Source organism: Euleptes europaea, chromosome 4 (genome assembly GCF_029931775.1).
Source record: "Euleptes europaea isolate rEulEur1 chromosome 4, rEulEur1.hap1, whole genome shotgun sequence".
NCBI lineage: Eukaryota > Metazoa > Chordata > Lepidosauria > Squamata > Sphaerodactylidae > Euleptes > Euleptes europaea.
Window position 1 is genome coordinate 29447244 of NC_079315.1, and position 23291 is coordinate 29470534.

At 42.9% G+C, this 23291-nt stretch overlaps 1 protein-coding gene across 1 annotated transcript in view; it reads right to left on the reverse strand.

Annotated features, from left to right (window-relative positions):
• Nucleotides 1-23291, reverse strand: part of SVEP1 (sushi, von Willebrand factor type A, EGF and pentraxin domain containing 1) — a 162135-nt gene that overhangs the window by 78989 nt on the left and 59855 nt on the right. The window contains exons 11-24 of the mRNA XM_056849206.1: nt 21094-21225; nt 20555-20749; nt 18677-18798; nt 18173-18281; nt 17186-17374; nt 16680-16913; nt 13057-13218; nt 11039-11200; nt 8588-8749; nt 7200-7291; nt 4033-4129; nt 3215-3328; nt 1645-1758; nt 1217-1418 (exon numbers count right to left, since the gene is read on the reverse strand). Coding sequence (XP_056705184.1) covers nt 1217-1418; nt 1645-1758; nt 3215-3328; nt 4033-4129; nt 7200-7291; nt 8588-8749; nt 11039-11200; nt 13057-13218; nt 16680-16913; nt 17186-17374; nt 18173-18281; nt 18677-18798; nt 20555-20749; nt 21094-21225 — 2086 coding nt within the window. The remainder of the gene's footprint in view (nt 1-1216; nt 1419-1644; nt 1759-3214; nt 3329-4032; nt 4130-7199; nt 7292-8587; nt 8750-11038; nt 11201-13056; nt 13219-16679; nt 16914-17185; nt 17375-18172; nt 18282-18676; nt 18799-20554; nt 20750-21093; nt 21226-23291) is intronic.

Genomic DNA, 23291 nt, shown 5'->3' on the forward strand with positions numbered 1-23291 from the left:
GTTCTAAGACATTTAGGCCTTAACCTTTTCTTTTGGTTAGATTCCCCTATGGCAAGATCATAAGCTGCAACTCCAAGTTGGTTGCCCTGGCTGCCCGCTGGAGGGCATTCCTGCGAAATGTACGGCCTTGGCTCCAAATTGTAGCTGCTGCAATTCATCTGTCAGCTCTCCAAACTGACAGCTTTTTTCTTCAGGAGGTGTTACCGCCACCCTTTATTTTATTTTTTTGCACAGTGGTTAAAAAAATGGCAATCAAAGTCTGATGGGGGGGCCCACTGAAGCTTGCAAAAACATTTACAACCACCAACAGCACATATGCAGATAGAAAAAAGTAACCTTTCAGCAGAGACAAGAGGGAGAGTCAGCCAAACCCCCTCTCCAAACACAAACTCTGGGGTGATTTAAAAACATTTATCCAGCTCTTTGAAGGAGACCAGAAAGGTCCATCCAAAATCATTTTTTTGGGATGGAAAGTGCAGATGTACTCTTATACTATGAGAGGTTTGATGTCAACAGACCTCAGTGAAATAATGCTATTGTAATGTTTTTTGTTTTTTTTAATTAAACCAGAAATTTTTAGTGTATCATCGACGGACAATTTGGAGGAAGGGAGGGGAGAATGGAGTGTGGATGCGAGGGATGGGGAGGCATGGTCTTGTTGAACAATGGCAACAGGCATTTGTGGGAAGGGAGAGGGGGTTGAGCATCAGCGTGACATTGCTGTGAAGCTCAGAAATGGGCAGAACAAAGTTAACAGCAGGTTAAGGAACTCCGCACTGAAAATCAAGCAAGTGGAAAAAGACCAAAAAAATAAAAATAAAAACCTTTGCGCAAAAAGCAGATCCAGAAAAAGCAGGGAATACCTCCGCTTTCCCCAAACTTGCAGCAAAAGCAGGCAGGACTAGTCTGGATACCCGAATAAAGCGGGAAGATTTAAAGGGCTGGACTCGCAGAAAATACTGTGTGTGGAAACAGTCCTTCCTAATTCTTGGAAACAAACTAGGAGCTCAACACTATATTCCCTTCACAAGGCTTGTTCTGATATACTTCGACACAGATGAAATGAACATTATTATGTAAATTTAATTTAATTCACACTGAGTTTATTTTATAGCTCAATCCCCACTCCCTGTATTTTGTTAGAATATTGGGAGAAACAGTATTGAATATGTTTTATTAAATGCAGTCAGTTCTCATATTTTCTCTCTCTTTTTACCTGTAGCCATTGATACCGTCTTTACAAGTGGCTCCATTTTTACAAGGTCTACTGAGACATTCATTAACGTTTTTTTCACACAGGACGCCAATAAACCCAGAAGGGCATTGACAACGGAAACCTCCAATCTGATCTTCACAGGTGGCTTTGTTTAAGCAGGGGTTTGAAAGACATTCATTTATCTCTGTTTCACAGTGAATACCTGGAAGGAAAGCCCCAAAGTAAAAGGCTTTAACTGAATTATAAAAAATGTTATATGACATTATTACCAAGCAGTTTCCAGATTTTAGTAACTAGATTAGCCATTGCTATCCTGCTTAAAGCGAAAGAAATGGGGAGAGACACGAAGAGACAGGGAGAGAGAACAGCTGGCAATCCTAAACCAAACTGCTGACCTCCATTTAAACAAAATTCCACAAAGGACCAACCTGTGAACCCTTCTGCACAGGTGCACTGGTAAGCATTCGTGCCATCAACACAGACGGCTTCATTCAGGCAAGGATTTGAAGCACATTCATTTATATCTTCTTCACATAGCATGCCTTCAAACAACAATGTTACAGGGAGTACGTTAATAGCATGTATGCATACACATACAAGCTCACAAACATAGTCACACATGAAAAACACAAGCCTGCAAACACTGAAGTATTATATTTCTAGGACAGCAGAAAATAATACATTTTTAAAAATTGCTTGTTAGGCATAACCAGTCTTATCTTTTTTCCCCTCTTGCCATGTATCAAGTGGTTCTTCACGTCTTTTTCTTCACATGAGGTTCCCAGGTTTCCTAGTAGGTCCTATATGACCATCATTTTATGGCAGGCCTCACAACTTTGGATTCACTATTTTAAATGGTTTTTTCTAAAGTGGGGATGCACCTGTATAAAAATGCTACGCCTGCTGTATTTCCACCAGTCATACAGCTGTAAAGTGTGTTGAGCAGGAAAACAGAGACCCCTAAATACAAGTGCACATGTACATGCTGTTAGCCCTTTTCAGGTGTTACAATCACTTGTATTGAAGCCTACCAACTGCATCTAGATCCTCCTACTACATGCGGTTGCCATGTTATTACATGGCTAACTGAATAAGATAGCATACTTCTTCTCAGGAAGGTGTCGATTCTAAGAGAATAGTCACTGAAAGGCACTGACCCGCTTCAGTGTGAATAGTGGCAACCTACGTGTACAGGTTTGGTATGTTTGACAGTGAACTTTATAAAATTCAGTAGCCAGCCTGTGTGTACCAGAGCTGTATGTGCATGATAAAAATGCGCACTGCCCTTGTTTATACAAGGCGACACCACATGTGTCAGGAGAATCTATGTGTGGTTAGTAGTCTTCTGATATAGACAACTGTCATATCTGAAAAGGGCTTCTGTTTCTCAAAAAAGGATGTAAACAGTTAGCTTAAGCACACCAAAGGCTTGAACATATACAGCAAAGAAGCTCTGAGCTCTTGGACAGAAAAGCAGAATCAAAATAAAACAAATAATTTCAGTGGCACATACTTCAAAATAAGTAAGCTTGGATGATAAACTATGACAGTTTATTTAGGCCAGTGTCCCTTATGCAGATAGTTTTGTTTATATAAAATATCTAAACACCCACTGGCTCAGATCCCATGGAAAATTACAGTTCATGGAAGGATTTCCATCATAGCAACATAAGGTTGTTCAACCCCCACCCCCTCACCCCCATGATAGCTCAAAATGCCCTGATTCTGATCCTCAGGACTCCTAGAATGCCGTGAGGTAGAGTTGGAAGTCTGCAGTAGAAGGGGGATATCGCTGAAAACCATTCTCCTTCTGCCCACAGAAATGCTAGGTAGAATCCAACTCACTGTTACATCATGCTAGAGATTTTCTCCAGAGAACACTGAAGAAATCAAATCTCTAAAAACTCTACAGAAGGCAAAAGAGTTCAAAGAAAAAGCAAATATGAACTACACTTTTAAAAAAATGTACGTTGATAATCTTGTTTCTCGGTTTGTCACCTGTGTAACCTGGCTGGCACTGGCAAGTGAATGCTGCAATGCCATCCTTGCATGTCCCCTTGTTGAGACAGGGGAAAGACTTGCACTCATCGATTTCCACTTCACACTTTAAGCCTACAGCATAGGGGAAAATATATTTGGATTACATAAGGGGAAAAAGATTGCTGAAGAAAATCAGCTGCTTCAAACTAGATACATAGGACAGTGTGCTACATGAAAAATATAAGATCCAACTAAAATACATGTACACAGATCCCAAGTACATCTGTTCAGAAGAAAACTCCACAAAGCACAATGGGCCTTTCTACTACATAAATGTGAACTGGATTGCAACACTAATCTTATGCACATTCGGTGGAATCAATTTCTGCATAAACTTGCAACAAGGTTGGGCTGCGTGTTCCACAGATACCAGTGGAACCAATTAGTCAGTTCCACAGCTTGAATGGGAGAAGCAGTGAAACAATAAGCATGTATACTCAGAAGTAAGTCCCACTGAGTTCACTTCATACTTTTGAATAATAAAAGAAAAGTACAAAAAGTGAGAGGTGGGTGGAATCCAAATATAAGAACCTAATGTGTTGTGTTGCAGGGAAAATTCTGTACTAGTAAGCTTTCTCTACTAATGAGAGCAAAAATAAAGGAGAAAGATTCCCACAAAACAGATACACAAAATGGATAAGATATAATGGTGTTTGTAGACTTTTTCTAATGTTCATTACTGAACAATGATTCTATAAACTCCACTGTATATATTTTGTGAGCTTTCTAAAAGCTGTCTCAAGCTGTTAAGCCTGCTTTCCAATATTGTTATTTACCTGTATATCCAGGTGGGCATATGCATATGTACCCACTACCAACTTGTTTGCAAGTGCCACCATTATGACACGGTTCCAGGAAACATTCGTGGAACACCTGTTGCCAATGGAAATGATACAATGGTTATGAAAGGGGGGAAGAATGAACAGAAATGCCTATTCAACAGCAAGCAGCAGAACAGACCATCTTTTTCAGCAGTCCTCCATGAATAAGCATATGTGCGTATAATATTGCTCTAATTTTAGTATATGTGCTGCCGAAGCGAGCACAGTGTATAAGGTTTTAGTTCTAGATGTATCAGGGTTTGAAATATCTGCACTGTTGCAACTGCTTGTCCCATGGTCAAAACAGCACTGTTGAATTATTGCAACACTGTTTTGCAGTGTGCCACTAAAAGAGCTGTTTGGACTATATTTAGAATCATAGAATCTTAGAGTTGGAATTGACCACTAGGGTCATCTAGTCCAACCCCCTGCACAATGCAGGAAATTCACAACTACCTCCCCCACCCATACACTCCCAGTGACTCCTACTCCATGCCCAGAAGATGGCAAAAAACAAACAAGCAAACAAAAAAAAAAGCAAAAAACGCCGTCAAAGGCTGTGGAGGTTTCCTTTGCTCCCCCGCCGCAGAACAGGCGTTTTTTGTCTCTTCGGGCAAGACTGACATTGGGAGTTTTGACAGTTGTATGTCCGCTTCACAATGCTTTATGTTATCTGATTAAGTTAACAGTGTTTCATTACACACACTAGGGATTTGTATGCTTTGGTGTTCAGAAGATTTTGATAGATAGACATATAGATATATAGAGAATTCCTGTAACACTGTTGTATTATAAGAATTTTGTATGTCATATATTGAATACAACAGATTGAAAATTGTGCTTGGTAGTTTTTTTGAACGCCAAGTAGGTGTGCTACAGATTGAGCCCACGTGCTATCTTTTTCCATAACTTAAGTAAATTCAGCATAGGGTTGTTTGTTTTTGTTAACCACCTGGAGGTTGGCAACCCTAAGTAGGATGCAAGTTTCACCATCCCACCCCTGCAGTTTCATATGCCATTTCTATAGGAAAAGGAGTAATACTGTGAGAAGGAAATTACTACTGGCTGCAAGGTCTCAAGTTTGACCCTAGTCTTTCCCACCTGCAGTTTTGTGAAAAACTGCAAATTTCCACTCACCTTAATAGACTGGAACCGCATCTTGCTAATGTAATGACCCAAGACCAATTTAACAGCAAATCAGCTCTTGCAGGATTGCATTTGACCAAACCATACAACTTATAAAATAAAACAAAATATTCGGTTGAACTGCTATTAAGGTTAGGATTTTAAGAAAGTGATGAATGTTTGGCTTGAAGTCTGCTGAATAAAGGGCTTAATGCAAATTAAAAATATTTTTGGCCCTTGTGGTTAGCTTCAGAGCTATACAGCAGGAATGTTTTAGCCTGTGTTTTCTCCTGGATACTTGGACTCAAGAAGGCACCAGTTACAGCAATTGCTCTTGCCTCTTCTGGGAAATAAACTCAGTAACGTTTGCAATGTGCCAAATAGTCTCTGATATTCAGCCCCAAATTAGCACATTTTGATACTGTTAAATAATTTATATGGCTTCTATGTGGTCTGTTATCCTTTCATTCCCCTGGCTTCTTAATTCCATTTTCCTTTGTCCTCAGTCTCACACAGCCATTAAATCTGATTTGCTGTAGAGACCCTCATGATTTTTTTTACAAATGTCTTTGATATCCTAAAATGAGATGCAAATGACACCTGGCATGGTGTAGTAGTTAGTGTTGGACCAGAACCTGGGATATCTGGGTTTGAACACTGGCTCTTCCACAGAAGCTCACTGGATGATCTTGGGTCTATCTCATTCTCTCAGCATAATATACCTCACAGCGTTCTTGTTGTGAGGATAAAGTGTAGGAGGGGAGAGCAATGTGATAAGCTGCTTTGGGTCTTCTCTCTCTCTCTCAGTACTTGGATGGGAGACCACCAAGGGAGACTTTACACATTTTTTATTATAAATCAAACTTCCAAACAGAAATAAATTAAAAAATGTAACAAAATATAACAACAATGTTATCTACAGAAAAGCGTCTATAAAAGGTTTCCAAATATAAAAAAATATGTCCATGAGCAATTGTCTATATGTGATGCATTCAAATATTGATAAGATTGTAAAGTCCTGAATCCCTTGGATTACCGGAGGTGGGCATTTATCTTTGTTGTAATATGTCATATCTATCTTATGTTGTAATATAAGTCTTTTAGCAACAGTAAAGGCCTGGAAGGAGCCCCGTGGCGAACAGTGGTAAGCTGCAGTACTGCAGTCCAAGCTCTGCTCATGACCTGAGTTCGGTCCCAACGGAAGTTGGTTTCAGGTAGCCGGCTCAAGGTTGACTCAGCCTTCCATCCTTCCGAGATCGGTAAAATAAGTACCCAGTTTGCTGGGGGTAAAGGGAAGATGACTGGGAAAGGCACTGGCAAACCACCCCGTAAACAAAGTCTGCCTCGTAAACATCGGGATGTGATGTCACCCCATGGGTCAGGAATGACCCGGTGCTTGCACAGGGGACCTTTACCTTTAAAGTCATGGAGGGTTGTGACAAACAAAGAGTTCATGTTTGAGAGAAGCGCAGAGGAAAAAAAATTGGTAGGGAGTGGGCAGAGCTAAGCAGATCATTCTCTCTTTTCTGAAAAAAGGGAGGGAGTCTGGTCATGGTAACCTGCATGCTGAATAGCTGTTTTTGACTATGGGAACTTGAGGGCTCAGATTTGCCTAAGCAGTTGTGAAACAACTCCTGTGGAGTGACAGGCAGATGAAAGGCACTTTTTGACACTGGAGGCTCAGCCCTATAATGTATGTATTTATTTTATTTATTTCATTTGAACCCTACCTTTCTCCCCAGTAGGAACTCAAAGCAGCTTACATTGTCCTCCCAGCCTCCACTTTATCCTCACAACAACTTTGTAAGGTAGGTAAGGCTGGCCAAAGGTCACCCAGCAAGTTTCCATAGCAGCGTGGGGATTTCAATCTGGATCTTCAAGATCCTCATCCCACAGCTACATAATAAATACTTAGATTATTGGCGGCAACAAATGCTAAATGTTTATACAAGATATGTTCACTGTTATTGCTAACTTTAGAAAACTGTAATTCTTGCCTGACTGCTGACTTGGTATTTTTTGCTGATATTTTCTGGAGAAACTGGCACCACGACACTCTCCTCCGCTGCAGAAAAAGTTGAGCCAAAACCTAAATGGGATCAACATGAAAATATCTGTAAAAAATTCTATTGACAACATCCTCAGAGTGAAGTCTGGGAAACAATCAATACTGCAGTAATGGGGGGAAAAGCATCCAACTTGGTTTTAGGGGATATACATAACTTTAAATCAGTGGCATATGCAATTGAAAAACACGCACAAAAGCACCCAACAGCTGGTCTTTCCACTAGACCTTACAGATTTCCCATCCTAATATACATGTTAAAATCATTTGCAGTGAAGTGAACATTTTCTCTAGCAATATATAAACTGCTGATGATGGGTGCCAGAGGGAATGTGCATTGTGTGTGTGCACAGCTGAAGAAAGGAGGAAAAAAGTGACAGTTCACATGGAAGTAAACAGGCAGCCATTTTACCAAACAAGATCCTAAGTGTTTGGCCTTTGTGGAATGGTAGCTTAACAGTGCTATCATAAGCAGAGTACAATGGACTTAGAAGGATGTAACTATGCTTTGGATCACATTGCTTGAATGTTTGTGTCCAGCTTGTCTGCTAGCTAGAGAACGTCTGTTCAGACATCATGCGAAACTGAGGTTTAAACTTATAATGGATTGTCTGAATGCAGGCTTCTCTACCAACTATGGTTAGTTAGGCTCCATCAAACCAAGATCTGAACACACTATCTGAAGTTGATTTATTAAACACAGGTAATCTTCACTCTGATTTTGCTTGATGTATGAACGTAGACATCCTGGCTTAATCCTAGTTTAATCCTGGCTTGTTTCCCCAGAAATGTCTGCCCAGGCTATACAGAGAAGGCAATGATACTAACATTTCTCAAAGGAAACCAAGATTTAAGTGGTTCTCTGTAAGTTGATTCCTGGTTTCACAACTAAATATAAAATAAACAATCATTTGGCTTGTTGTCCGAATTGAGCCTAGGAGGGCGGAAGGCGCAGGTTAAAAACTGCACTGTTTAACCGTGAGGTGGATTGGGGGGCTCGACTGCTAATCTATTTCATTCGCAGGATTGTTCTGGATGGCCAGAACTTCCTGAGGTTTCATAAGGAGTCCCACTTTTCTGTTGTTTCACTCCTTTTATTGCTGCCCACAGTAAAAATGCCATAGAACTTAGGACACCTCCACTTCCTGTCCTTCTGCTCTCCGCTCATGTGCACACAAGCCAATCTCTGCCTACAAGTGGGAGCATCCATAAATAATAGTGTGTTGGTTGAGACAGCCCATCATTTCCCTTTTTGTATCTTGCAACGTTCATCCGATTGTCACTTTTTTCATAACCTTTAGAGAAAGCTATTTAACTTACTTGAGCAGTCTGCTATAGAGTTGGCACCAATCACTGTTGTGGTCCCATAAAATGGACAAGATAAGCAGTAGGACTTCCCTGGATCGGGTTGATAATAATCGCTGGGACAGGGGTGGCAGGGCGTTAAACCAGAGCGAGAGAATTCTCCGGCAGGACAAGGTACTGCGAAGTGTAAAGCAAAACCTCCTTTTAAATGCAACATCGCATTCTTCCTTTCTGCTCACTACTTCAAATAATCCTGTTACAAAATGTTGGAAACTTAATTTTTTTAATAGGCATATATAAAAAAGAGAACAAAGAAAGAATTAAAAAAGAAAAGTTACAAACCCTAACTTGACAGTGGTTATAACTGCATCTATTACATCAGAAGAGAAGGCAAAAGTATAACAGACATAAAAGAATATTACTATGATATAAACAATACACACTAGTTGTTTTAAGCAATGTATGATATGATAATAATGTTAAGCAATAATCATTCTACTAACCTAAACTAAAATCATAAATATTCTATATAATACTGGTTAGTCACAATATCAAAATTAAGAAATATTATAAAATGAATTGCAATATATAATAGATAAAACCATAATGCTGGAAACTCTTTTGATGAATGAGAGCATTGTGTGAGACAGGAGAAGGATATTCAGAATTTAATCACTGTTAAGACAGATACCCTGTGCTTTTGTGATGTTCAACAGAGACCTGAGTTCCCAGATCCAGGCCTCTGCCAAACGTCTAGTTTGGCCCTCATGCTCCCCATTCAGATAAATTCTATATATCTTTATTCAGAATTAACTCCCACTCAGTTCCGCTTAGGCAGCAAGAATTTATCTGACTGGTGGATCACAAGCTGAGCAGGCCTAGCAGGATGTTATGCAAGTAAAATACTAGCTATTCCCTAATCTAGGGTTGCCAGCCCACCCCCCACCCCCACCCCCGGCCACCAGCAGAGGATGAAGGGGCAGGGTTGCCAAATCCAAACTGGGAAACTCCTGGAGATTTGGGGATGGAGCCTGGGGAGGACAGGGGCCTCAATGAGGTACAATGACAGAGTCCACCCTCCAAAGCATCCATTTTCTCCAGGGGGACTGATCTCTATAATCTGGAGATTAGCTATATTTCCGAAGGATCTCCAGGTCCCACATTGAGTCTGACATCCCTACCCTAAACTAATATTATGTAGAAAGTAAATAAAGAACCAATGACATGTAAGAATGATATGCTATTGTACCAGCGTCCGCTGCTCGGAACGGATAGGTGATATTTGTTCCCCAGGGAAGGAGATCTACCTGCCCCTAGGAGAATGAGGAGGTTGCCACAATGGGGGCTGCCAACTGCCTGGAGAAAAAAAACACCTGCCCCTTTAGAGAGGCTTAATATGTGGGATTGGACCACTGAAGCTTTTCATGGCACGGAGGTAAATAGCATCATCTACTAAATGACATCCCACTGAGCCTCAATTAAATGGACAGGACATTTTTTCCTCCAGGCAGTTGGCAACCTAGCCATGATGGGGCAACTTTGGAAGCCCCTCCAGCTCATCAGCTGTGCTATGGCCAAAGAGAAGAAAGAGTGGGTTTTTATATGCCGACTTTCTCTACCACTTAAGGAAGAATCAAACCAGCTTACAACCACCTCCCCTTCCCCTCCCTGCTAGACACCCTGTGAGTAGATAGGGCTGACAGAGCTGTGACTAGCCCAAGGCCACCCAGCTGGCTTCGTGTGTAGGAGTGGGGAAACAAATCCAGTTCACTAGATTAGCCTCCGCTGCTCATGTGAAGGAGTGGAGAATTGAACCCGGTTCTCCAGATCAGAGTCCACCGCTCCAAACCACAACTCTTAACCACTACACCATGCTGGCAGGGCAGGGCAGGGAGTAACCGAGGGAGGCAGGGCAGCAGTAACCAGGGGAGACTCCAGCGTCTTGCAATAGTGAGAGATCTTGTGAGAAGCTGAAGGCCCCAGAGCCACCCTGCACCACCTGCCACACGCTTTTTAAAAGGGTTAAGATAATGACATATGATGATGAGCCCACCTGACTGCCATGCAGAGCAGGATGGGAGCTGGTAAATGGAGAAGGAGTCAGGTGGTGGCAACCCCCCACCCCCTTTTCAAGCGGAGGCCAGAGGAAAGAGCAAGGGCCCAGTGACCGCTCGGGTCAGAAGAGGAACGGAGAACACAAAAGACTCTGCTCCTTGACATCTGCCAACAGAAAAATGAAAACTTAACTTTGGCATACTTGTTCCAACCACAGGTTTCACAAAGTTTACACCTGTATCGCTGAAGCACTGCTTAATCTAATTAAAGGCTTTGTAAACGTGATAGAAAGACACGACACACAGCTAACTCAAAAATAGTTCAGTTGTGTAGAAACTGGAAAAGTGGGGTTATGCAGCATAGTACCGTAATTAGCAACATGCCATTTCCCAGAATTCAGAAGTCACAAACCTCCACATGCTGATACGTCCACGGCCCCCCTTTTGACAGTTGACATGTTTTCTGGGCAAGAGATGCACTGCTTAGATCCAGCTGCAGGCTGATATTTGCCAAGAGGACATGATTCACAAATCTCAAGGCCATTTGGAGAATAGGTTCCCGGCTTGCACTGAGCTAATTATGTAAGAGCAACACATTACAGTTAAGCAATATCCAGCTTCAAATATGTATCAGGGACTACAGCCAATAACCCAATACGCCAGTGGCAGAATAACCTCTGAAACAAAGCGTAACTGGCTATTTATAAGCCCACGGGATGTACTTAGCGCAAAAAAATCACAAAATGCAATTAGCACAGATCATCTGCCACCAGCACAACTGTGTTTATGCTTTCTGAGAGCGGCGTGATTTATTTGAATTATGTACACAAGGAAAATCACAGCAAATCAAAATAACGCCTGCAAAATGAGAGAGCCAGTGTAGTACAGGCATGGGTTCAAAATCATTCTCAACCACCAAGGCAATGCAGTCCTAAGCAGAGTTACACCCTTCTAAATCTACTGAAGTCAGTGGGCTTAGAGGGGTGTAACTCCACTTAGGATAGTAATGTGGGTGACCTTGGGCCAGTTACTCTCTCTCTCTCTCTCTCAGCTTAACCTACCTCACTGGGGCCTTTTAAATCCTAGCCTACTGTACAGTTGATGGGTGGTACAGAAGGTGACTAAGAGGCTTGTTCTGGCCCTGGTCGGAGCGCCCCCCACCCCATACTGTTATACAGCTGTGTAGAAGGAAGAGTTTTAAAGGAACAGAACACATTCTGACCATGTAAATCAGGGTCTGCCACACAACTGATTGGTGGCATGGGGGCAGAAAGCAAGGGACTCAGAGCCAGCTCTGCCAATGCAGCTGGGCTGGCACACTAGTTCACTGAGTGTGCCGGCTAACCATGTACCAAATATAACAGCTTTTACTGCATTTCTTTTCCAACAAGTACTGGGAAGTCAGTGAACTCGCAGTATCATTACTCTTTACGAGGCAGTCTAGTATTCTTTACCATTATGATGTACTGCTGTCACTTTGTATTTTCTTCGGGAAATTAGATCCCCCAGAGATACAGTGATCTGCTATAGCCAAACATCGAAAAATGTTTGCCGATAAGTATTTCATGAATCTCTCTATCAGATGCTGTCATTTTATAATAAACTTGAGTTGTCACTTCAATAACAGAATCGCAGCAAACAATAAACTCCCAACATGGTGGGCAGAAAGATGGTACGTTTCTCTCGTCTGCAGTGCACTATTACTGCACATTTCTAAAGTAACAACATAAAATACAGTTTTTTAATGGCACTGTTCTGCATATGGATATAAGATCTGTTTATTTTAAATATTTATCTGACTCTCCAACAATTTGAGGCAGCCGTCAAACATGATTATTTGTATTTGGACACTTTCAGCCCATTCCTGAAAGCAGCAGCTGCTGGGGACGGAGTGGCTGTGGCACCGGGCAATGCCTCCACAGAGGTTTTGCAGCTGCTGCGGGAGGAAAAAATGGCTTTTTAACAAAAATTCCCGAAAATGGGCAAAAGGCCCCATTGCCACCAGCAATGCTGCTCAACCAAATAGGTGGCGTGGCACCGTCATTGCGTTAGGGGGCGTTCCCGGGCTGATAGGGGTTAGGAAACTTTGCCCCCGGAACGCCTCCTTTGACACAGGTGTGGGGACGCACTGGGGGAACTCTGGTGGGAGGCTGCGCTGATGTCTGAGGGCTGCGCTGCCGCCCTGGCCTGGGGGGGGGGCGGTGTTACTGCCCCTATGCCAGTGTCCATGCCAGTTTGCACAGCACAAGTTGGCACGGACGCCGGCATAGGGGTGACTCACCTCAGGAATGCACTGTTAAAATACTTGTAAATGTTGATCCTTTTTGTTTATTTTTACTTATACATCTAGAAGTATTTTAAGTGTCCAGATGAAAGTAATGCAGACTTTAATCAAACAATTTAAAAAGTATGTCATTGCTAATCTCTCACCTTTACATTCTGATACACTCCTGGAATGAAGGAATTCAGTGTAACTACCAGATGGACAATTTTTACATTCTAGCTGCCCTTCCTCATCCTGGTAAGTTCCAATCCAGCAACTTTCACATGCATGATGTTCCAGAGAGTAATAAGTACCCAAAGGGCAATTAACTGTTATTTAACCAAAAAGAATATGAAATTACAAGGTTAGCCATGGAACAAACCATTTAAGTGCCTCCAAACATACCGAGGCTTAGTTCTCAAACAGTATATAAGGTGTTTTTTTAAAATCTGCTTGGCCTATACCATTTTTAGGGTTCCCAACTGCCCGGTTATGGCAGGCAATTACCTGCCAATTGCTTCAGCTGGTCAGCAGGCGGAAACAGGCTGGGGGAAAGGAGGAGGAGCATAATCTATGTGATGATGTCACTTCCAGTTTATGCGGAAGTTCCAGCATTGCACTGGGACGCTGTAGCACTTGCGGGGGGGAAACTACTCTCTGGAAACCATAGAGTTTTTTCGTGAGTGCTAGAGTGAAAATGGAGGCTCACATTACTGAATGCTCTTCTGTATAAAAAACAGAAAGCTATCATGTCAGCTAACAGAGTGCTAGCCTTCTCCCTGCAAGACTACTTTTCTACATAAAGGAAAATTTCCCATCGTTTTTCATCCTTCCTCTCCTGAAGCCGAGAACGGATAAACGACAGTGCCCATTTCAAGTATTTGCAAAGCAGCACCTAGAGCCCATTCCTGAAGGGGGGTGGACAGGTGGCAGCTGGGAGCGGCACAGCCGTGCCACCTTTACAGAGGTTTCCCGGACACAATATAAATGCTTAAAAAGCATTTTGTAAAGATACCTGTGAAACTAATCCATGGAATTACATGGGGTAACAACACTGCAACACAGAAGGGTATTCCCAGGCCAAAAGGGATTTGAAAGCTGACTAATATCAGCTTTGCACTTCGGAACTCACCAGGAATGCCCCCGCCCCAACGCTGGCACCTGCTTCCAGGTTTTTGCTACCTGCACTGCTACATTGCTCCATGGTATCGGTGTAAGTGCCCCCGCACCAGCATCCATGCCGCTTTATCATGGCGCAAAGTGGCACAGATGCTGGCATGGGGTTACACTGGCTACTATGGCGCTTTGGCCCCCCTTCAGGATTGCACCACTAATCTACATTTGTCTGACCTGAAAAAAAATCTGGGAATCAGTAACAGTGACAATCACATGGTACTTGTCATTGCAATTATATGTAATAGGGGCTGTTCCCCATGCTAATCACAAAAACACACAGACCAGGTAGAGCTCTCTACAAACTTTGAGAACTTCCCAGGCCTGCAGAAAATATTTCTTTGTAACTTAACCCACAGAGAAACCCAACCCCCACAAAAGAAGTGTGATGATGACTGAATATGCTCTCGAAGGCTGAGCATTTTGCAGCAGTTTCAGCGCAATCCTAAGCAGACACACACCCTCCTTAACCCATCTGCTTGGTGGAAAGTGCCATCAAGTCACAGCTGACTTCTGGCAACCCCACAGTGTTTTCAAGGCAAGACGAACAGAGGTGGTGTCCGGGGTGGGGGTACTGGCTCCATCCCTCACCATCTCCAGAAGAGACCCCAGTAGGGGACAGCCTTCCCCAGGCACTGGTGAGGCAAACAGTCCAACAAGAGGCTGTGGGGAAAGGGGCAAGGGCAGCACCTCAGAGGGCAGCACCCTGGCAGCACCTCAAAGCCTGACAGGCCAAGCATAGGCCTCAGATGGGAGGTGGGACTCAGGCAGCCGACTGCACCTGGCAACAGGCCAGAGGAGGAGGCCAGCAGCAGCTGGGGGCTCCTGGGGCCAGTGCAGGCAGGCAGAGCAGCCTCTTGAAACCTCAGAAAGGAGGAGGGTGGGACAGGACAGGGAGTCCAGTGGCCCCGGTTCCCATCAATCACCATGAGCCCACCCTTAAAGAGAGGGCATTGGAGGAGTCCAGGGTCAGCCTAACCCGAGGCAAGCCTTTATTAGGCCTGCCCAGGGAAGGCCAGGAGGGAAGAGCCAGACCTATCCCACACTGGTCATGGAAGGGCTGCTGGCCAGAAACAGAGGGTCTAAGGGTGTTGCCAACCCCCTCCTCTCTGAATTCTGAGACCCTTCCTGAGGCACAACTGACAGAAAGGAGGACCTGGAGGGCATTTTGGCACTGGACCCTGCCTCAGGTGAGGAAGAGCCAGACAAGTGGTTTGCCATTGCCTGTCTCTGTGTAGCAACCTTGGACTTCTAATAGCCAGGACCGATCGTGCTTCGCTTTTGAGATCTGACAAGAATGGGCTAGCCTGGGCCTTCCAGGTCAGGGCCCCATCTGCTTAGGATTCCACTTTTTGTGACAGTTTAGAGGGCTAAAGGAGAAGGTCAGACTGCGTAAGCCCTGAGCATTTGTAGTATACTGGATTTGGGGCACAATTGTGTCTCTTCCCCCCCACCCCCACCCCAATGATTCCTCTCAAGCCTCTAGCCTGTTCCCTGTAATATCAAACTTCATACAAAACAATACAATGGCACGTGCCATGTAGGGGCTTCTGCATACTGAAAAACCCATACGTATGCAGGGGTGGGGGGAAGCTAATGTGTAAATTAAACAAAAAGAATGCTCCTCCCCAGTGGCCTGAAAGAGACTAGAGCAGGGGATACTGACAGCATCTTATAGCCAGTTAAAGGAGGAGATGGAGAAATTGCCTTGTTTACATTCCAAAGGCTTTTAGTATTTAGAAGGGAGACATTTGGGTCATGGAGTGAGCAGAATTTCCCATTCATTCATTTATCTGTCAGCTTGTATGATAAGATTGTAAAGAAGTCTGTATGAAATGACGAATGAGTAAATAAACAGTCTTGTGGTTGAATTACTTTGCTTAAATGCAAGGGAATATCCAATCCCCAACCAGCTAAGATGTTCACTGGGTGACCTTGGGCCAATCATCCTCTCAGCTTAAGTGACATCTCTGGGTTATCATGAGGTATAAAGGGACAGGTAATCATATATGGCTCCCTGGGCTCCTTTGAGTTAGGGCTGGATAAAAAAATGCAATAAACAAAAAAATAAACTACATCTCTCTTGGTTTCATCCAAGTACGACTGAGGGTCACACCAGATGATACTTCATCTCCTGAGTACACTCTGGGATGCAGTGCCATTTCAGAGTTTGTTTTTTGACTTTTCAGAATGCTCCAGTGGCCCAATCCTGCAGGGGACCACAGTGTGGTGGGGTCTCTTGTCTCCCCACCCCACACACACACTGGTAGCCATTTCAGCTCTTGAAAACAATGTGTGTGGGGGGGAGACCCTCATCTCCAGCCTCGCCAGTACCTCAGTCCCCAGCAGTATCATGCCTCTGTGACATTTCGAAAAGTTAAGAAACAAACTCTAAAATGGCACTGTGTCCTCATGGCAGACTCAAGAGATGCAGCATTGCCTAGCATGGCCCTGAGGCTTCTTCCATATGGGTATTGCTCCCCACATGGGAACATGAAGCTTCCACAGTAAATGGGAGCAGATTTCAAAGCACACAGAAAGGAGGTGGGGTTAAGCCTGCTTACGACTGCACGTTTAAAAATCCTAAATATGGGTTAGATAACTGAATTACGCTTACCACACATCCGGCCTCTTAGTACAGAGCCTGGCCTGCAAAACAGAAAGGCCTTTTCAGCTTCCAGTGAGTTGGTGTCAGCTACAAGCAGTTCAGAAGAAAACTGAAAAGAATACATTGGATCCTTATTGAGAGTCCTTTTCAGCCTGTTTGTAATAGTCTCTAGCGTTTTTAGAAGGCGTTGCTGGTTCTCCAATTCCAGTGTATCATTTCTTTCATCAGGCAATGGTACACTAGCTAGGATTAGGAAAAACAAAGAAACCACACACATATACACAAAGGCATTACAGGGTTTTTGCCATTATGTTCTATTAGGGCAAACAGGAAAAATGTAATAATACTGTGATACTGAATCAGCGGACAATGCTTCTGCAAAAGAAAATGCTGCTTCAAGAACCATTAAAAAGATACACCATTTTATATTTGGTTGTTTCTTATAGCATGAAGTGTTTTACTTAGGTAATTAAATGCATACTTAAACTAAAGCAAGGAGGAAAGATATCCCTTACCTGTAATATTAAAAATTAATTTTATTTTGTGGTCTGACATGGGCAGGCTTATTTTTTTGTGCCTTTTGACCCGGGAGTGTGCAACGTCCACAGAACCAGATGATGGTTTTGGTAGTTCTTTAGGCAATACTTCAAGGAAATCGTCATAAGAATAATCCAGCCGATTTGCTGCTCCCCAGCCACCTGGACCTGACAGGCAACAGTAAAAGAAAGAAAAATATTACAAGTAAAATAAACAAAAACTTCCAAGATTGCCAACAAATGCATCAAGTAAGATTATTTTAAGAAGAAACATAAAGAGCTAGCTGTATGTATAGACAGACCTGAATTCACATTTCTCTAGATCACATATATACAAAAGGTATACAAAGTCAAAAGCCCCATCAAACAATCTAGCACAAAGTTAAACACACCAAGGGACTAGCTATTACAGGCGAGTGACTATAACAAAGCCCCAAGACTTTAAAAAAGGAGAAAAGCAAAGCAAAAATGGCAGTTCAGAATGGTGAACTGATGGGCAGGGTGCTTAATCCCTTCACTGCCCACTGGTCCAAACAATGCCCTAAACCAAAGTCACACACACACACACCCAAGTAGAGTTCCAAATATAGGGCTGGATCCAGACTAAGTTCTCCACCAATGGAAGAGGGAGTGAATTTCTGCCAGTTCCTACTACTGGCTGCAGACACTTGATTCACCCCCATACCGTTTCTGAGGGTGTTGTATGTCCTAGTAGCAGCTTAGGAAACCAATGTGCTGCAGTGGGAGAGGGGGAGGTAGAAAAGTTCTGTTTCCTTCCATTAGCAGAAAATTTAGTCTGGATCCAAGTATTTGCATAGACTGGCAAAATGAACCAATGGTCTGACTCAGTATAAGGCAGCTTCAGGCATTCACACGTTCAGAGTTGTTGCAGGGACAACCTACAATAGCCCTTGCTGTATGCTTATGACATTTTTGAGATGATGAGCAACAAAATTATTAATTTACCAATAGCAAAGCCATTCTCATAGTCGTAATTATATTCCAGGCAGTGTTTCTTTGGCAAATCCTCCAGCCTGCAGTCTATGTCATCAACATCATTGCAAAATGTTGGAACCTACAAGCAAAAATTAAAGTAGCAAAACAAACATTAGATCACAGAATCATTATATTAGCCTCTAAAATTCTTCAGACAGATACCCATACTAAACCTAAATTTCCCTAACTTTAATAATTGTATTTAATTTTCTACTTCAAATCAGAAATAAATCCAGTCTGTTGGCCAACAGCCTTCATAACCTGATGAGGAGTAAACAGACTTGATTTAAATATATCTTTACCCTCACAGTATAAATTCCTAACAATAAACAAAGAAGCTATTAAAGAGTAAACTGTACATTTGAAAATGAAAATTTCTTTTTCAACAGGGCACACTGTATTTTAACATTTTGGAGGAAAGCAGCTAACTTTTAACAAATTGCTACTTTAAAAAAGAAAGTATTACTAACCCACCATTTTACCAAGCGCACTCTGAAATGCATCCACAAAATTTTTAAGAAGGTCGCTGTCATCACATCGTGTTGCTTTGTATAGCATCTCAAAGGATTTGAAACCATGATTTGCCAAACGATTCACTGAAAAATGTTGGGGAAGCATTACAACGGAACTGCTGTAGAAGAGCACAATAGTTTGGTTTATACTAATTTATGTTACATTAGTAATTTACATTAAAATGGAGATAACTGAGAGCTATTTGTGTAAGCACAAAAGCAGTAAGTGGCAATAACACATTTCCCCTAGGTTTGCTAAACTAGTTAATGCCTATGACTAAGGGATCCCAGGTTTGGCTAGGTTCCTGAATGAAGCCTAAGTCTATTTTAATAATGCGGGACAATCAATATTTATTCAAATAACCACTGAGATGTCACAAATATTTAGATAACCAAAAGTTTAGAAACACAGAAGTGCAAATTACATAGGACTGGTTCAAATGAAAATTAACCAGGGTGTATAGGGGCACAACAGGGACAGAAGCAGAAGTGCAGGGATAGGAAGGAGGATGCTTTCAGCTTCCAGGTCACAGCTAACTGCAACCTGCACCAGGTCCTGTGTGTTACACAACATCAAACAGCATTAAAACAGGTACTTAATTTCTTTGTGTAATAATAAGTCTAAGGGGATTAGGCAGATTCATAGACAATATGTCCATCAATGGCTTCTAGCCATAGCAACCAAAGGAAACCACCACATTCAAAGCCAGGAAACTTCTAAAGACCTGTGCTTGGAGGTACCATCTGGAAAAGGCCTCCATTCTCTGTTTGTTGGCCCTCCAGGACAATTGGTTGGCCACTGTGTGAAACAGGATGCTGGAGTAGATGGACCACCCGTCTGATCTAGCAGGGCTCTTTTTACATTTTTATGGCTGATGGTACAAGCAGTTAGTACAATCACATAAGATCTGGAAATTACAACTATAGTAACCTCTTTAGAGGCACACAAGGGAAAAAGGGTGCATGGGACCCAAGCTATATTATTTTACTCTTCATGTGGTTACCCTATATGTTGAGGCATTTGTATCTAGAATTGAGCCTTTGTGATCCATTGATTGTCCTAGTCACTGCAAACCTAGCCAAAAAAGCTTAGTAAAGGCCTAGAGCAGGAGTGGGGAGCGTCAGGCCTGGGGGCCGTTTAAGGCCCACGAAATCATTTGGTCTGGCCCTTCGTGGGTCCTGGCAGATCTCTAGCTCAGAAGGATCTAAGACTGGTGATCCGCACCCTCCCACGGACAGGAATAGCCTCTATTCAAGGCAGATGCGAGTTTGTTTTGCTGAGAAAAGGAACCTTCCCCCCCCTTGCAGAAGAGTCATTAGCTATGGAGCTGCTAGGACCACCCAAGAAACTGTGTTAACCCTTTCCCACCTGGGCCATGGAGAAACGTATTGGTCGGCAAATTTTTAAGTTGATAATTTTGTATGGCCCGCGAATGATGTTATAAATATCCAAATGGCCCTTGGTGGAAAAAAGGTTCCCCATCCCTGGCCTAGAGGAGTTTGCCTGATCTATATGTCTCACTGTTGCATGAGATGGCTTACTACACAGGGCACCTATTACTGGGGTCCACTTAAAGTGGGGGATCTATGTAACACTAGATAACTATGCCATTGTATAACCTTGAATGATACCATGTAATATGCATTTCTTTTCCCCTCCCCCCGAACGTCTGATTATCTAAATGCTTGGGTGGCTACAATTAGAATGGCGTCTGATTCACATTTTTTACTCCAACAAAACCAAAGTTATTACTATAATGTCCAATTGTTGGATTTCCCGTTGCTGAGTAGACAAAGAACAAATCGACACTTGAAAAACAACACAATTAATTAACCTTACAAGAACAGTCAGGCCACTCAGTAGAATAAGGTGGATTCCAGAGGCCGTCCGCATAGGCACAATAATAGTTTTCCTCTGACCCTGCAGTGAAATCATATCCATCCATGCAACGCAATGTGCAGTTAACACCTCTCTCATCTTCTCTGCATATAAAATCACCATTCACTGGGGTAAAAGGAACTTCACAAGGAGAACCTGACAAAAGGGGGGAAAATATGGGAGTAAGATATGGATGGAGCTTCAGAATAAATAAGGCAGTGACATAGTAAAATATCAGACTTCCAGAAATGTTTGTTCTTGACCTAATCTCTTCCACTAGTTTTAGAAAAAGGAGTGGCTGGAGGGGAGGGGGGGTCAAATATTTAAAATACACACACACATACCAAGCCACCTTGGTATGACTTTCTCCTCATGCCTGGAGTGATCAGCAATGGTCCTCAGGCTTACAGGCTTTCTTCTTGGATAGAAGGTAACAGCCGTTACCCTTTGATACTCAACCCGCACAAATCACTTTAAATACAAGCAATAACCCAACAAACCTCTGATGACTATGTGGATCTCGCATGTTCTGTTATTGCCTGCAGAATCTGTGGCCATATACTGGACCAGTGTCTCTCCTTTGGGAAAGAGGTCTCCAGGTGAGTGACTTTTAGTTACCGTTAAGACAACTCCTAGAAAAGTCCACAAACAAAAACAGTGAGGAAAATGGCATTTCTATTGTTCCGTTAAGTCTGCATCCCTAGCAGGCTAGAAGCATGGGTCCAAAATCATCGTTCTGTGCTTCACAAACAGGCTTGAACCTAACAATATACATGAGCAGAAGCATAAACCTACTAAGTGCAGTTCCATTTGCACAGAATCTTCTGCAACACCTAGTGCTTTCCATTCTATAGTGCCCAGAAATAGCTTGTACAATGACTTGTGCAAGCGAAAAACCAGATTGGGGGATGCAATATTTAACTTAGCACAAAGGACCAGCAAAAGGTTTTTTCACACTTCTACTTGTACCAGTATAGGAGGGAAGGCAGCATGGTGTAGGCCAATCTTGTCAGATCTCAGATGCTAAGCAGGGTCAGTACTTGGATGGGAGACCACCAAGGAAAGCTCTGCAGAGGAAGGCAATGGCAAAGCACCTCTGCTTCTCACTTGCCTTGAAAGCCCCATGCTGGGGTCGCCATAAGTCAGTTGCGACTTGACGGCACTTCACAGACACACACACTAGTACAAGGACCCTACTGCATGTGAAAATCTTCCAGGGGACCAAACCATACACTGATTTCATTCAATTCCTAAAGAAATCTGTGGCCTATTCAATGGTTTTCTGGAGTAAGCTCTCTATGCATTCAAGCCTTGATAGGATATATTCAGTCCTTTATTTGCCTTTTTATTTGCCTTTTTGTTCACAACAATAACATAGTGGACTTGGAGACAAATTGCATGTGAAGACAGGAGATGTGAATTACATGTGAAGGTATGATTCCCCCCTCAAGCTCCTGTTGCCCACCAGTGCTCCAAGTGGCAACACCCCCCCATGATGTTCTCACCCCCAACCCTTCTATCAGGAGCCAGGGGACTCAGCCCGGCAACCCAAGCACTGCTCTTTGGGCCCTCAATAACGGAGCTGAGGTGGATAAATGGTGCCTCCCATTCTGTGGACCTCCCTACTCTATGGACCTCGCCGTGCCCACTCACATTTAGGGAGCAATCTAACCAGGTCTACTCAGAACTAAGTCCCATCTTATTCAGTATGGCTTACTCCTAAGAAAGTGCCCTTAGGACTGTACAGTTAATCTGTACAGCTGGTCAAGATCTTTCTGTTCCAGAGGCTTTTGATTATTTCTTCAATCTATTCTAAAGTTGTGTGTGTGTGGTAATGCAATTTTACCATTTTACTGACCGCTGTTTTATCAATTGTATTTTTATGTTAGCTCCTGTTTTAGAAATTGTTTTTTGTTGTTGTTACTGTTTTAAATTAATTCTTAAAAATTGTTTCAACCTTTGTTTTTATCTTGTTATAAGACATTGTCAGTATTGTTTTAATAACTGAAATACAGGGTATAATTTTTGTAACTATAAACCCCGCTACTTAATTATAATATCCTGATGTTTCTGTTCTAATTCCTATTTTTATGTGTAATAGTTATAGACCAAAGGGCAGAATTTATTCCACATCAATTACTATGTATCAAAATCCTAGCCTTCATACAGTGCATTCCTCAAATGGCGGCATGCGGACTCGGTGGGGAAGAGGCGCAGTGGCGCCTCTTCCTAAGCCGATTTGCGCATGCCGCAGGAATTAAAACAGCCTTTTCAAGGTTTTTTTTGTTTTCAACTAGGCTAAAAGCAGGAGCAACACTGCCGTAACCGGCCGAACCGGAATAGGGAGCCGCCCTCCAGCCCGCCCCCGCCCCGCCCCCCTGCGCCAGCATGGCCTCTCTATGCCATGGCCAGCACCACAGAGAGGCCGCGCCGGCAAAGGGGGGGAGGCGAGGTCTTGTGGTGCTCGGCTGCCAGCATGGACTGGCCTCGCCGCCAGCGTAAGTGCGTGTAATCACGAGCTTACACGCACTTATGCTGGCGGCGGGGTCACGCCACCTCCTAAAGACTTTCAGCCCTATTCTCAGGAATAGGCTGTTAATGCTTATGATAAGATAGTACTTTCTGGAGAAATGCACTGTACTTCAACTCTGTTCATCAAAATGTAATCAAAACTACACAAGGAGTCTAAAATATTCAT